General features: G+C 38.1%; 1 protein-coding gene across 1 annotated transcript; it reads right to left on the bottom strand.

Moving 5' to 3' along the window:
* Positions 1 to 14,013: 14,013 nt before the first annotated feature.
* LOC130966291 (uncharacterized) lies at positions 14,014 to 15,135 on the bottom strand. The gene has a single exon (XM_057891075.1). It carries the CDS (start codon positions 15,133 to 15,135, stop codon positions 14,014 to 14,016), a length of 1,122 nt encoding a protein of 373 aa, XP_057747058.1.
* Positions 15,136 to 16,649: the final 1,514 nt, after the last annotated feature.

Below are 16,649 nucleotides of genomic sequence, written 5' to 3'. Positions count from 1 at the left end.
TTAGGAGGGTTATTATCAGTGAGTGGTTGACTTCCCTTGCTTGGGCGTTCAACTCCCATGCTGCTGCCCCCTTAGGCGTTTGAACGTCCAATCTCTGCCCTTTCCTAGCGTTCAACACTAATAGGGATACCTCTCTGGGCGTTTGAACGCCTAGTCTCTACCCTTTTCTAGCATTCAATGCCAAGAGGGATACCTCTCTAGGCGTTTAAATGCCCAGAGTTATCTTGTGCAGAGAACTGGTTATCCTCTTTGGGCTTTTCATTCTTATTGTACTGAGGTTGGGTGCTTAAGGTTTTCTCACTCATCACCTGAATAGCTTGGCATTCATCTGTTATCTGCTTAGATAACTGCTGCCTTGTTTGACTCAACTGGGCTTTTACATTCCTGTTAGAAGCCTGAGTTTCTCGTAGAGCCTCTTGCAGTTCCAGCAGTTGCTGGGCAAGGGCATGGAGTTGCTGAGTCAGTGGGCCATCCTGCTTTGGAGGGTTAAATTCAGCAGCTACTGTCTTAACCTCTCCTTTTATAGAGGCCTCAGGAGATGAGTACAGATGCTGATTAGTGGCAACTGTCTCAATAAGCTCTTGAGCCTCTCCAATAGTTTTTCTCATGTGTATGGAACCACCAGTAGAGTGGTCCAAAGACATTCTAGCCATGTCTGAAAGCCCATAGTAGAAGATGTCTAACTGTACCCGTTCTGAAAAGATTTTAGTGGGACATTTTCTTAGCATCCTCCTATACTTCTACCAAACATCATAAAGAGATTCACTATTTCCTTGTTTGAAGCCTTGAATATCCAGCCTCAGCTAGGTCATCTTTCTTGGGGGGAAGTATTGAGTTAAAAATATGTCCACTAACTGTTTATTGGTCATTTTTGCTAGGTCATTTTTGCTAGGTCATTTTTGCTTGGTCCTTTACAACAAAAGAAAAAAGCAATAATCTGTAGACATATTGGTCTACCCCATCACTGTGTATTGTGTTAGTAATATTTAAGAAATCTGCCAGGAATTTTCTAGGTTCTTCCTGAGGAAGCCCATAATACTGGTAGTTTTGCTGCACCAGAGTAATAAGTTGAGGGTTGAGTTCAAAGCTACTAGCTCTGATGTGAGGTATGCTAATACTTCTTCTATAGAAGTCAAGAGTGGGATTTGTATAAGATCCCAGAGTTCTTCTGAACTCTTCATTCCCACTTGGGTTCATGATTAAGAAATATAGAAGATGAAGAAGGAAGAAGATAGAAGGAGAGAAGATAAACAATAATTAAAATATATTTTTTATTTTATTTATTTATTTGATCCAAAATTAAAATTAATTAATTCAAAAGAATTTAATTCAAAAAATAAAAGAGAAGAGTAGAGGAGTTAGTTAGGAAGTTTGAAAAAGAAGAGAGAGAAGATAAGTAATTAATTAAAAAGAGGTTTGAATTTAAGATTAGAAATTTGAAAATTACAATTTAAATTTTGAAATTTGAAAATTGAAAATTGAATTTTGCATTTCCAATTTTAAATTTTGAATTTTTAAAATTTGAATTTGAAATTTTAAATTTTAAAATTTTAGATTTTGAATTTTTGAAAAAGTCAACAAGATAAGATAGAAATTTGAAAAAGATTTGATTTTTGAAAAGGGTTAATTTTGAAAATTGGAATTTGAAATTTGAAATTTGAATTTTAAATTTGGGAGTTTGAATTTTGAAAAATTGAATTTTTGAAATAAGATAAGACAAGATTTTGAAAATGATAAGATTTTTAATTTTTTCGAAAAGATTTAATTTTTGAAAAATTGACAACTAAGATAAAATTTTAAAATTGAAAACTAGATTTTTATTTGTGATTTTCGAAAATACAGTTGAAATAAAAATATAAAAGATATTTTTTTATTTTTAAATTTAATGATAAAAGAGAAAAAGAAGTAAAAGACACAAGACTTAAAATTTTTAGATCTAATGTCCCTATTTTTCGAAATTTTGGAGGGAAACACAAAGGGACAACAAACTTAAAAATTTTAAGATCAAAATACAAAAAAGACTTAAGAACACTTTCAAGACTAACATGAACACAAAGAACAAGACTCAAAGAGCACAAGAACACACAAAGAACACCAAACTTGAAAATTTTAGAAAACACAACATAAATTGTCGAAAAATTAAAGAAGAATAATAAGAAGACACCAAAGTTAAAAATTTGACACAAGATTTAACCAAAGAAAAATTATTTTTGAAGACTTTTTGAAAAGAAGATACCAAAAAATTTGAAAATTGTTGTAATTAACAAATACAGAGACTCAAAGAAGCAAAAAATTACCAAAGAACAAAATAAAAGACTCAAACACCAAACTTAAAGATTAAACAAGCTTCAAACAAAAAGATACTAAATTTAAAAATTTTAGAAAAAGAACTCAGAAATTTCGAAAATTTTAACCAAGAAAAATAACACAAGACCCTAACCAAAAACAAAGATCAAACAAAGAAAAGAAAAATATTTTTTTGAAAGGAGTTTTAAATGTTTTAAAAAAAATTTTTTGAAAAATAAGAGAAAAATAAAATAAAAATAAAAGATTCAAATCAAATAAGGAAAGTTATACTCTTGCAAAAATCAAAGACAATACCTGATCTAGGGAGCAAGACAATCTGTCAGTTTGTCCAAACTCAACAATCCCCGGCAATGGTGCTAAAAACATGGTAGCACAAATCCCCACACTTTTGTAGTGTTGTACCAGCAAGTGTACTAGGTTGTCCAAGTAATAGTGGAGCGAGTTAGGGTCGATCCCACGGAGATTGTCGTTTGAAGCAATCTATGGTTATCCTGCAGGTCTTAGTCAGGCAGATCAGAAGGATTTAATGTGTTTTAATATTGTATAAATTACTTTTTATATCAAATAGAGTCAGTAATGGAAATAAAGAAAAAAAGAGTAATTAGAACTCAAAAGTTGTGTATAATATGAAAAGAGAATAGTTAAAGGTTGGAGTTGCTTAGTCTTTCTGAATTAATTCGGGTAGTACTATCTTCTCTGCTTGTGAGTGATCTTTTCTATGGCAGGTTGTATGTGATCAACGCCATGGGTCGTGGTCATTGATCTCCTTTACTACAGATTGAACGCCATTGGTCGTGGTCATCCAATCTGACGAAGGGTGAAGTGCTTAGCAAGTCATTCTCCTGGCGATCCAATTCAAAGTGGCACAGACAAGGTCGAATCTTCTGGATCAGAAAACGCTGCTTCTTATGATTATAGCCTATACCACGGAGACCCTAATCTCCCCGAAAATCTGCTGAACTGGTGTCTTGAGAAGTGATGCTATGATTTTAGGAAATTGCACGATCGGCAAAAATTCCTTCCGGCAAGTGCACCGGTTATCGTCAAGTAAAAACTCACAATAGAGTGAGGTCGAATCCCACAAGTATTGGTTGAGTGAGCAATTCGGATTAGAAGTGTGTTCTAGTTGAGCGGAATCAAGATTTAGATGAGAATTGCGGAATGTAAAATTGGCGGGAAACGTAAATGGTAAGAAATTGAAATTGCGGAATCTTAAATTGCATGAATTAAAGAGCGAGAAGCTAAATTGCTGAAATTAAAAAGGGATCGGGGTGATTGCATGAATTTAATTGCAGAATGTAAAGAGAAAGTGGTAGATCAGAAATGGGGAATTCATTGGGTTTCAGGAGATATTGAGATCTCCGAATCAAAACATTTTTATCCCTTCCTCAACCAATGCGTTCATTGAATTTTGCTTGGCAATCTTATATGATTGGATCCCAATCCCTTGGTTCACCAATTCTCTCTAAAAACAAACAAATTCCCAATCCCTTGGTTTAAATGTTCATAAGAAGAGATGACGCTCGATCACTGATTATGCCACACAGTTTCATGAACCACAATTTGGTAGGATTACATGTCACAATATCCATCCAAACCCCAATCCAATTCACTGTGAGAAAGCTTCTCTAGCATGAATCCTCTATTCCTTTCCCAAGGTTCCGAAGGATTCCAATTATGGATAGTTTCTTTCCCAAGACAACTAACCAATGGAATTAGATCGAGAAGCTTTCTAACAAAAATTCAAGAGAAAAGATTGAAGAAGAAGATAAAAACTATTATTGATTCATTGAATTACAATAGAGCTCCCTAACCCAATGAAAGGGGGTTTAGTGAGTCATAGCTCTGAATTCAATTACAAAAAGTATAAAAACTAGAAAAATGATCCAAAGTCCTCTTTACTAACTTAAATTCTATCCTATTTATACACTTTCTAAATTGAGCTTCTGTTGTGTTTCTTGGGCTTTGAGGCCTTTCCCTGATTTCCTTTTGCTTTGGGTTTATGATCCATAATCCTGATGAGGCTGCTGATCCAATTCTGTAACATTCATTGAGCCAACTTAGTGATAATCAAGTAATGACACATGACTCAACAAATTGAAATTCCAGACTCATCAATTCTTCAGGCCCAATCCCATAAACCATGATATTCAATTGGGTTTCATACCAGAGTACGTTTGAGTTAATGTTTGTGCTCAAATGCTAACTTAAAACTGCAATATCTTTGGCCCAGAAACCTTTTCAAATAGTGGCGTTTAAGTTGCAATTTAAGCTTAAACTGCAACTTAAACGCCAGACACTTCCAGTGATGCCTTTTGTGGAAGCACGTTTAAGTTCCAGTTTAAGCTTAAACTGGAACTTAAACGTTGGACACTCCTTGAGGTGGTATAACTCAAGCACGTTTAAGCTTCAGTTTAAGGTTAAATTGAAGCCTAAACGTGGAAATGGAAGAAAGCAACCATGGAGGGTAAAGTAGTCGAACACGTTTAAGCTTCAGTTTAAGGTTAAACTGAAGCTTAAACGTGGAAATGGAAGAAAGCAACCCTGGAGTGTGGAATGGTCGAACACGTTTAAGCTTCATTTTAAGGTTAAACTGAAGCTTAAACGTGGAAATGAAGAAAGCAACCCTGGAGGAGAATTTTGGTCGAACACGTTTAAGCTTCAGTTTAAGGTTAAACTGAAGCTTAAACGTGGAAATGAAGAAAGCAACCCTGGAGGAGAATTTTGGTCGAACACGTTTAAGCTTCAGTTTAACCTTAAACTGAAGCTTAAACGTGGAAATGAATAAAGCAACCCTGGAGGAGAATTTTGGTCGAACACGTTTAAGCTCCAGTTTAAGGTTAAACTGGAGCTTAAACGTGGAAATGGCTCCCTGGTGCATTTCTCATTTCTGGCGTTTAACTTCCAGTTTAAGGTTAAACTGGAGGTTAAACGCCACTTTCAGCTTTTCCTCAGCTTTTAAACTGGAGCTTAAACGCCACTGATAGTTCCCAGCATTATATGGCTTGGCAGTTTAAGTTCCAGTTTAAGCTTAAACTGGAACTTAAACTCCACATGTGATATTCAAGCTTCCTTTATTGATTTTATTGCTTCCTTGCCTAGCCTCTTCTTCCCTGAAATCATCCAAACAACTGCATCAAAGTCTTGCAAAATTTCATGAGAAATCTTCCATTCATAGCATTCAAGTAATATAACTAAAAACTCATGGAATTTGCATCAAAATCATACTGTTTGGATGGTTCATTGCTTTGTTATTCATTTAACCATTCTTGGTTACTTTAAGCTCAAGAAAATGCATAAAACAACTAAAACTAACAGAAAAATGCTAGTGAAACTAGCCTAAGATGCCTTGGCATCAAGAAGTACCCAACAAAGTCGTGGATTAACCTTATTCACATGAACCCAAGTAGACGCGGTGTTTGTCAGGCATGTTCGTCTTAGTATGATGAATAGAGTTGATTGTTCGTTCATCCTATTCACCATGTTGAAGAGTGGATATACATCTTAGAAATAGATCAAACACGTATCGGAGAAGAAATAGTAATACTTTTATTAATTCATAGGATACAGCAAGGCTCCTCCCCACAACCTTAGAGGTTTAAAAACTCATACTGATGAGAAAATATAAATTAAAACCTGTATGATGGTAAAAGTGATTTAAAAGTTCCGAATCACATAAATAAGATACCTTAAACACTAAGCTAATTACTAGTAAGGGTAAAACAGTCTATTTAGTGCTAAAATCTACTTCTGGGGCCCACTTGGTGAGTATTTGGGCTGAGCTTTGATGAGATCCATGTGCTATGAGGTTGTTTGGGTGTGGAACGCAAGCTAGGGAGTCCTCTATGGGAGTTTGGATATTGGGCTCTGCTCCTTGGGCGCTGGACGCCAGAAAGGGGGCAGGAAGCTGGGGTTGGACGCCAGTTTTGGGCCTTCTATTCCGAAACAATGTATAGACTATTAAATATTGCTAGAAAGCTCTAGAAGTCAGCTTTCCATAGCCATTGAGAATGCTACATTTGGACTTCTATGGCTCCCGAAAATCTCTTCTAAGTGCAAGGAGGTCAGATCTCGACAGCATCTGCAGTGCTTTCTCTGTCTCTGAATCAGACTTTTGCTCCAGCTCCCCAATTTTAGCCAGAAAATACCTGAAATGGTACAAAAATGAACAAACTCAAAGTGGAATCCAAAACTATGAATTTAACACTAAAACCTGTAAAAACTTAATAAAAACTAAATAAAACCTATTAAAAACTACATGAAAACTATGCAAAAAGTGTATAAAATATCCGCTCATCACGTACGCACAAGAATGAAAATAGAAAGGGGATGCGGACGCATAAGGTGTGTGAGTGCTCCTAGCAGAGGGGGCGCTAATGAGTGTGCATGTGCACAGGGCTGTGTGCACGCACAAAGAGTTTTTTTTTTTGAGAATATGAAACGTCAAAATTTAACGCCTGATTTGCCATCTGTGCGTACGCACATAGGTCCTTGTATATGCACGAGAGGCAAAAAGAGAGGGACGCAAACGCACAAGGTGTCCGAGCGCTCCGAACAAGGGTTGTGGAAAGGGGTGTGCATTTACACACATGTGCGCGTGCGCACAGGTGCAGAGATTGGGGTGGGTGTGCGTTGATACGGAAAAAATTAATTCTCCGTAATAACTACCGGTAAGTGTACCGGGTCGTGTCAAGTAATAAAACTCATTAGAGAGAGGTCGATCCCATGAGGATTAAAGGATTAAGCAAGCAATAGTTGATTAATTATTCTAGATAAACGATTCATAATTGTGATGATGAGCAATAAGAAAATGTAAATGACATGAAAGTAAAGGAAAGCAATAATGTGCAAGGAAAGTAAATGACAAGGAATTAAAGTGCTGAGAATTAAAGTACAAGAATGTAAATTGCAAGGATTGAAAACTTGATACGTAAAAATTTGATTTCACGTACAACCGGCAAGTATACCGGGTCGCATCAAGTAATAAGACTCACTAAGAGTGAGGTCGATCCCACGAGGATTGGTAGATTAAGCAACTTTAGTTAAATGGTAAATTTAGTCAAGCGAACATAGTTTTGATTTTATGAGTAATGTGACTTTTGAACATAATTGCAGGAATTTAAATGGCAAGGAGTTTAAGAACGGGAATATAGAAATAAAATGAAAGTAAATAACTGAAACTTAAAATGCAAGAAACTTAAATGACATCAAAGATAAATGGCAAGGAATTAAAGGTTGCAGAAATTTAAAGAACATAAGAGTAAATAGCAAGAATTAAAGGAACAAAATGTAGATGACAAGAATAATAAATTGACAGAATGTAAAAGGGAATTGGGTTATGGTTAATCAAACAACTAGAAGCAAAAGGAATAAGAAGTAATGATAGAGAGGATCATTAGGGATCAGAGATGCAAGTTTTCATGAATTGATGTTAGTCAAATCCTTCTCAATCATGGGTGTAGATCCATGGCAAGTGGGTAATTGGATCCCAATCTCTTGGTGATTCAATTTCTCTCAATTGGAAGAAGTGTTGCTAGACTTGGAAAGGAAGAGTTCATTCATCATGCTTCTGGCCCAATGGTTTGGCGTTTTTGTCAATAACGCTGGCCTTAATGCACGTTGGCAACGTGCATCACAATTTCCTGGGAGTGAACTTTCAGACATGGGCGTTGCTAGCCCAAGTTGTTGCTAACAACTTGCTTTTCCTCTTCTTGGCTCTACTTTCATGCTAAATGTAGCCCAGAATTTGAGTGTCAACCTTCTGCTTCAATATGGACTATTATACATCATTGGAAATCTCTTGATGTCTATTTTCTAATGCCACTGGAATCACCTCAATTGGACTTTCCTAGCTCAAGTTATGCTTCCTCAAAGAAGGTAAGGTCAAGCTGCCAAGTTGTTGCCAAAAACGCACCCATTCTAGCAAGTTGGCAACGTGCCCGTGCCTAGCCTCCCACAACAGGGAAATGAGGCTGGCATTGTTGTCAAAAACGCACCCTTGCTAGCACGTTGGCAACGTGCTCGTGCCCCCCTCCAGGGCTCATCTCTAGCCTTCTTGAATTTCAACTTCATGTTCTTGTTTTTAGGGTCTAAAGATGACTCTGGTTTGGCTTCAATTTTGTGCTCCACCATAGACTATTATATATGGTTGGAAAGCTCTGAATGTTAGCTTTCCAACGCAACTAGAAGCATTCAATTTGGATCTCTGTAGCTCAGGATATCTTCCATTGAAGAAGGTAAGGTCAGGCTGCCTTGTTGGAGTTGTTGTGGATAACGCCCCTATATTCCAAGTTGGCAACGTGCTACCTCCATTCTTCACCATCCAAAGCTTCCTGGCGTTGTTGCCAAACACGCCAATGTTTTCTTGAGTTGGCAACGTGCTCGATTCTTCTTCAAGGCTCTAAACATTGCTTCCCACGTTGCCATTGAACACGCCTACATAACTTGGCGTTGGCAACTTGATTGGCAAGGCTTCCTGGCGTTGGCAACTTGGTTGGCAAGGCTTCCTGGCGTTGGCAACGTGGTTGGCAAGGCTTCCTGGCGTTGGCAACGTGGTTGGCAAGGCTTCCTGGCGTTGGCAACGTGGTTGGCAAGGCTTCCTGGCGTTGGCAACGTGGTTGGCAAGGCTTCCTGGCGTTGGCAACGTGGTTGGCAAGGCTTCCTGGCGTTGGCAACTTGGTTGGCACCCAAGACTTGGTGCCTAGCCAAGCAACCATTTATGGCGTTGCCAAGGAACATGCCAATGATAGTGGCGTTGGCAACGTGCTTGAGGTTGTTTCCTATGGTGCCAAAGTTGCTTGGCGTTGCCTTGAATAACGCCTATGGTTCTTGGCGTTGGCAACGCCCTCGAGCTCCTCTTCAAGGCTTCATTCTTGTTGCTTGGCGTTGCCTTGAATAACGCCTATGGTTCTTGGCGTTGGCAACGCCCTCGAGCTCCTCTTGGGCCAAGCTCCTTGCTTGCCTGGGCGTTGTCTTCAAACACGCACCATTTTCTTCAAGTTAGCAACGCCAACATTTGCTTCTCCAGGGCTGCCTGGCGTTGCCTTCAACAACGCATCCTTTCTCCAAGTTGGCAACGCCAACTTCTCTTCCAAGGCTGCCTGGCGTTGCCTCCAACAACGCAGCCTTTCTCCAAGTTGGCAACGCCAACTTCTCTTCTTCTTGCCCGGCTTGCATCATTCTTGCTTCCATGCTTTCTTGTTTCATCACCTATCATCAACAAAGGAAATAGCTTCAAAGTCTTACCAATTCATGCAATAAATTTCATGAGATTCATTCATACTCATTCATGTATGTATTCTTTAAATCATTTGCATGAATTTGGCTAGAATCAACATGTTCCTTGGTATTCTCATGCATGAAGACAAAACTCATAAAATAGCTTGTTTATTTAGAGAAAATGAGTGAAATTAAGCTAAAACCAACTAAACTAACTAGCTAATATAGTAAATATGCACTTGCATCACAACACCAAACTTAAAGTGTTGCTTGTCCTCAAGCAAAGTATAAAGGACTTTGTTACAAGAATCTAAGATGTAAGACTTGAATGTTTTACCAGAGAAGAATTTTTTCATTGAACATGTCATCCTCATTTGTGTGATCCTTGATTTATTGTAAATGAACATGGCTATTCAATTTTTCAATTAAAATGCTTGCTTCAATACTAAATTGGTTAACTTCACTAGACTTCCTTTTTCTATACCGTAGCACATGATCCTTGAACCATTTTTTTTTGCTTCTTTTTTTTTCTTTCCTTTTTTTTTTCAATTAAGCTCGAAATCTTGTCTTAAGGCGGCTCTTTAGCATAAGCTTTCAATCAACAATCCCAAACCAGTTGGTTCAAGTTGTTAAGTGTTGAGACACTCTTAAAAATTTACTAACTCAAGCCTCTCTCCTTAACACATTCAATCACAGGCATATAACATTGAAATTTTTGTTTGGATAGTGGTGTCCAGCACCTCTTTGGGTTGCTAAATGTTCTGTTATAGAGCTACTCTTGATTGTGAGTTTTCAATCGATAATCCCGAGTTAGTTAACTCAAGTTATCGGGTGATGAAGCACCCCTCGGATTTACTAGCCCAAGTATGTCTCCTAACATCAATCACCACAGACACATATCCAAACTTTGTCATTGATGCCTAGCCTTTCATTCTTTGTCTTCTGTTTTCCTTATTGTCAAGGTTATTTGTGCTATTACTGATAAAGTCTTTGTGATCCTTAACCGAACTAGTCTTGTATAAGCAAGCATTCTTTTGAGTTCATTGAGCCTTGACTCTTTCACAATAAATGCATTTATGCTTGATGAGGTTTTTTTTTTGGTGGAGACAATAATCTCTCCCGAAATAACACCAATCTAACCGGCAAGTGCACCGGGTCGCATCAAGTAATAAAACTCACGGGTGTGAGGTCGATCCCACAGGGATTGAAGGATTGAGCAATTTTAGTTTAGTGGTTGATTTAGTCAAGCGAATCAAGATTTGGTTGAGAGATTTGTGATTTGCAGAATTTAAATTGCATAGAAAGTAAAGGGAATGGGTAATTGGCATGAAATTAAAGAGAACAAGAGTTAAAGTGCTGAATCTTAAAGAACAAGAAATTAAATGGCGGAAACTTAGAATGCAAGAAATGTAAATTGCAAAATCTTAAAATGCGAGAAATGTAAATGGCGTGAATTGTAAAGGGAATTGGGAGTTGGAATTGCAGAAATTAAACAAGGCAAAGTAAAATTGCAACAAGCAAAGAATTTGAGAATGGCTTGGATCAAACCGGATCTTTAAACAGGAAAGCAAATGAGCAGGGAAACATTAAACAGGGAGTGGGAAATGGAAAATCCGGATCTCAGGACCCACGAGACTAGAAAACCAAGTCTAGATCTCAATGCCTTCCTAGATCCAACAAGAACAATTGCAAGGAAATTGTAAATTGCAAGGGAATTAGATGAAGAAGCAAGTAACAGAAACAGAAGCTTAATTGCAGTGAAAATAAACAAGATCCAAGGTGAGATTGAAACAGAATTCCTTCAATTCTCCAACCCAAAATCCAAGACAAGTGTAATTGAAATTGAAAGCAATTAAACTAAGAAAATAAAGATCACTCAAGCTCCCAAAACAGAAAAGAAAACTCTTTAAAAAAAACTAAAAAGGGAAGCTCCTCGAATAACTTGAATTCTAGCCTATTTATACACTTTCTTCAATTGATCTTCAAGCTTTGAGTTGGGCCTCTGCTCTTGGTGGAATTGGGTTGAAAGAGGCCTTGGTTGATTGCTCTTGAAGTTTGGAGAGAAACCCAAGTGAATCAATTGAACCGGATTTGAGTTTTTTTTCAAAGTTGGATTCAAAGTTAGCCTCAAAGTTAGGGGGCAACTTTGAGGCCAACTTTTCATATCAGCAAAGTGGGTTTGCTGCATCTCACGTTGGTGTCAACGTTAGGGGGCTAACTTTGACCCTAACGTTGGCCTTGCTTTGTGTGCTAGTGGCGCCAACGTTAGCCTCCAAGTTAGGGGGCTAACGTTGGCGCAAACGTTGGCTAGCCCTGGAGGAGATTTCTTATGCCAACGTTAGCCTCCAAGTTAGGGGGCTAACGTTGGCTCAAACGTGAAGCACCCTGGGAGGAAATTCTCATGCCAACGTTAGCCTCCAAGTTAGGGGGCTAACGTTGGCGCAAACGTTGGCTAGCCCTGGGAGTGATTTTCAACTTCCAACGTTAGCCTCCAAGTTAGGGGGCTAACGTTGAGGCTAACTTTTCATCCAAAAGTTTGTGCCAACGTTTGAGGGCTAACTTCAACTCCAACTTCATTCTTCCTGGTTCAATTTCACTTGTTTCATTGTCTTCTCTTGGCTTCTAGCCATTCCTTCTTTCTTCAACCCTTTCCCAAGCTTTCTTCACCTATCATAAATCAATCAAACACATCAAAGCTATGCTCAAAATCATGAGATGATCATTCTATCCTAATATGCACCAATTATGGCATCAAACCTCATGAAATTGCATTAATTTATCTATGGTTGATTCAATCAAAGGAAGCATGAAAATCTACCTCAATTAGCTTGCTTAAGCCTCAAGAAAGTGCATAATTTAATCAAAAACAAAAGAAAGAGACTAGTGAAACTAGGCTAAGATGACTTGTCATCACAACACCAAACTTAAAGCTTGCTTGTCCCCAAGCAAGAAATGAATTATGCTCAAAGGTTCTTTCAATTAAGATGGATTGAGGCACAATTGTAAAGTACAGTGAGAGAAGTGATTAAGTAACAGTGGGGTGAACTCTAAGTTATATGCTCAAGCAAGGGCTTCAGTGCTCACTAGTCCTTACATATTGGGAGTCGTAGGTCTTTAGGATTTTCATCCAAATGGTATCATGGAGATCTCTTTATATGTAATCACCTTGAAGCAGCTTATAGTTTCTGTGCTTTGACCTCGACTCTAAGTGTCATGTCTCAAGGCGGCTCTTTAGATAAGCTTTCAATCAACACTCCTAAACCAGTTGGTTTTAAGGTATTAGGTGTTAAAGCACCCCCAAGGATTTACTTGCTCAAGCCTCTTTCCTTGACACACTTCAACCACAAGCATTTACTAGGATAGCAACTCTTTTGAGTTTTTGTTTCTTTCTTTCTTTTTCTGCCTAGTAATTGATGCTCAGAGCCTTGGGCCATGTTCTTTTTGTTTTTACAATTTTTTTTTTGTTTTGTTTGCTGCTTCTTGGATCAATAGATTTTTGAGAATCTCTACAATACTTCTTTGAACTTCATATCCTGCCTATGAGCTCCCATGCAGGTTTTCACAAGCATGCAACCTCAATACATAATCATACAACTAGAACCACCACTTCTCCTAATCTTTTGCTTACCTCAAATTTGTTTAATTCCTCAATCCTTCTTTTCAAAGAACTTTCATGTGATGCATTCTTGAAAATTGAGTGCAAACAAGTCTTGAAGATAAGAATGTTGTGAATGATCAGCCATCTTGCTTATTGAATTATAAAGGAAGATTATGCTATGCAGGCAGGCAGGAATATAAAAAGAAAACTGTATAATGCAGACAAACGGGGCAATTAAGGATACAATCCAACTTTCAATCACAGCAACATTTGATGTAAAACAATCACTTAACAATACAACCTGTTGGAGTTCACTTGCTTTCCTTCTCATCATCATCATTGCTGGCCTTTATGTTCATCTTTTGCTTCTTTGATTGATGATGCTTAATCCCTCCAAAGGCTTGTATGACATTCTGCAATGATATTAAAAGTTGCTTGTTCCCCAAGCACTTAAAAACAGTGGTTAGTTTGCATGATTTATTTGTGGGCTTTTTGAACTTACTTTGGTGTGGGAACACCAAACTTAGTACCTTGCCAATGCATCAAATTAACCATGTGTGAAACTCTCTCTTCTTTTTTCTAAGGTAATAGACTAAAAACTAGAAAACAGCAAGATAATTAACTAGTTCGTCTAAATGCATGAAGCTAGCCTTATGGCAGAAAGTGAGAATGTGTTTTATGATGGGATTTTGGTGGAACACCAAACTTAGAATCCTTCATTCTCCCTTAGATTGTTTTGGTGTGCAACACCAAACTTAGCTTCTTGCAGTCTAGATAAAACTAATTAACAGTTTTATTGAATTGGATATGAAAAGATAGTTGCCTCTGGTTGGGTTGCCTCCCAACAAGCGCTCTTTTATTGTCACTAGCTTGACATCCTCTGTACTTGTTTAGCTCGGAGTTTGTGCTTCCTTTTCCTTGTCCCCTTGTCCTCCTAAGTGAAACTTTGCCTGATGATGTTCATCCTGGATGAGTGATTCTTTTCCTTTAGCCATCTTCTCACTCACTTCTGTGATGCTCTTAGCTAACTGTTTCATTTGCCTCTCAATTCTTCCGAATGAGGCTTCATGGTTTTTGCTTATCATCTCTTGATGTTTCATCATTCTTTCTACTAAGATTTCCAGATTAGTGATCCTCTGAGAATCTTGTGAAATTGGTTGGTTGAGGGGTGTTAGGGGTTGGAAGGATGGATGATGTGGTGGTATGTAATGGTTGTTGTTGGTAAGGTGGTGTTTTTGCAGGATTGGGAAGTTGGGGTTGTTGTAGTTGAAGTCCCTTTGTTCCTGATGTTGAGATTCAATTCTTAGATAAGAATGTGGTTTCCATGGTGGAAATTGTGCCTTCACTGTAGCAGAATGGAGAAAATCAATTTGTCTGGATATTGACTCCAATTGGTTCTGAGTTTGATTGTGCAGCTGTTTACTTTGATTCATGACTGTCTTCATTCCTTCAGGATTCATTATCTCTTTTTCTGAAGTTGCATTCTGTGGGGTTTCAAATGAATGTTGGTTATTGGCTCTCTTATCAATGAGCTTTGCAGTTCCTTGGGCATTTGATGTTGCTTTGAAAAGGTTATCTAAGACGTAATCCACTGCTCTCCTTGTTTCTGGGGTTAATCCTTCATAGAACGCCCGGAAACCCTCTTTGTCATTTGCTTCCTTGTATCTTTCCCATGGTTTGAACAATGATTCTTCCTCTCCTTGTATGAATGGCTGAATTCCCTCTTTCATCTTGATGTTTTGTTGGGATGAGGAGAATTTGGTCAGAAATTTGGTAACCAATTCGTCCCAACTAGTAATACTGCCTTGGGGCATAGTTTCGAGCCATTGTGCAGCTTCATCCCTTAGTGAGAAGGGAAATAACGAGAGCTTCCAGGTGTCATGATTTACACCTTCGAGATTGACAACACCACAAGTTCTCAGAAAAGCAGATATGTGCTGTTTAGGATCCTCCAATGGATTCCCACCATAGGAGCAATTGTTCTTGATTAGTGTAACGAGTTGCGGCTTCATGTTGTGGTATTTTTCTTTCGAAATTTCTTCTTCAATGATAGCCTTCCCTCGTGCCTCTCTTTTTTTCTTCTGTGACATAAATCAACAAACGGAACACACAGTGGTATTTTTTTTGAAAATTGAGTGTAATCAGTTGAGACAAAACTTCAAATGGTTAGCAGACTAGTAGAGGCAAATCTTCAAACAGTTAGTGGGTTAGTCAAAAATTAAGAAAAAGTGCTTGATCTAAATTACCACCTCACTTAATCATTGTCAATCTAATCAATCCCCGGCAACGGCGCCAAAAACTTGATGAGGTTTTTTTTTTGGTGGAGACAGGAATCTCTCCCGAAATAACACCAATCTAACCGGCAAGTGCACCGGGTCGCATCAAGTAATAAAACTCACGGGTGTGAGGTCGATCCCACAGGGATTGAAGGATTGAGCAATTTTAGTTTAGTGGTTGATTTAGTCAAGCGAATCAAGATTTGGTTGAGAGATTTGTGATTTGCAGAATTTAAATTGCATAGAAAGTAAAGGGAATGGGTAATTGGCATGAAATTAAAGAGAACAAGAGTTAAAGTGCTGAATCTTAAAGAACAAGAAATTAAATGGCGGAAACTTAGAATGCAAGAAATGTAAATTGCAAAATCTTAAAATGCGAGAAATGTAAATGGCGTGAATTGTAAAGGGAATTGGGAGTTGGAATTGCAGAAATTAAACAAGGCAAAGTAAAATTGCAACAAGCAAAGAATTTGAGAATGGCTTGGATCAAACCGGATCTTTAAACAGGAAAGCAAATGAGCAGGGAAACATTAAACAGGGAGTGGGAAATGGAAAATCCGGATCTCAGGACCCACGAGACTAGAAAACCAAGTCTAGATCTCAATGCCTTCCTAGATCCAACAAGAACAATTGCAAGGAAATTGTAAATTGCAAGGGAATTAGATGAATAAGCAAGTAACAGAAACAGAAGCTTAATTGCAGTGAAAATAAACAAGATCCAAGGTGAGATTGAAACAGAATTCCTTCAATTCTCCAACCCAAAATCCAAGACAAGTGTAATTGAAATTGAAAGCAATTAAACTAAGAAAATAAAGATCACTCAAGCTCCCAAAACAGAAAAGAAAACTCTTTAAAAAAACTAAAAAGGGAAGCTCCTCGAATAACTTGAATTCTAGCCTATTTATACACTTTCTTCAATTGATCTTCAAGCTTTGAGTTGGGCCTCTGCTCTTGGTGGAATTGGGTTGAAAGAGGCCTTGGTTGATTGCTCTTGAAGTTTGGAGAGAAACCCAAGTGAATCAATTGAACCGGATTTGAGTTTTTTTTCAAAGTTGGATTCAAAGTTAGCCTCAAAGTTAGGGGGCTAACTTTGAGGCCAACTTTTCATATCAGCAAAGTGGGTTTGCTGCATCTCACGTTGGTGCCAACGTTAGGGGGCTAACTTTGACCCTAACGTTGGCCTTGCTTTGTGTGCTAGTGGCGCCAACGTTAGCCTCCAAGTTAGGGGGCTAACGTTGGCGCAAACGTTG

Source organism: Arachis stenosperma, chromosome 3, assembly GCF_014773155.1.
Source record: "Arachis stenosperma cultivar V10309 chromosome 3, arast.V10309.gnm1.PFL2, whole genome shotgun sequence".
In the NCBI taxonomy this organism is placed as follows: domain Eukaryota; kingdom Viridiplantae; phylum Streptophyta; class Magnoliopsida; order Fabales; family Fabaceae; genus Arachis; species Arachis stenosperma.
Note: the sequence above shows the minus strand (reverse complement) of the source record. Positions and strands in the feature narration are given on the sequence as shown.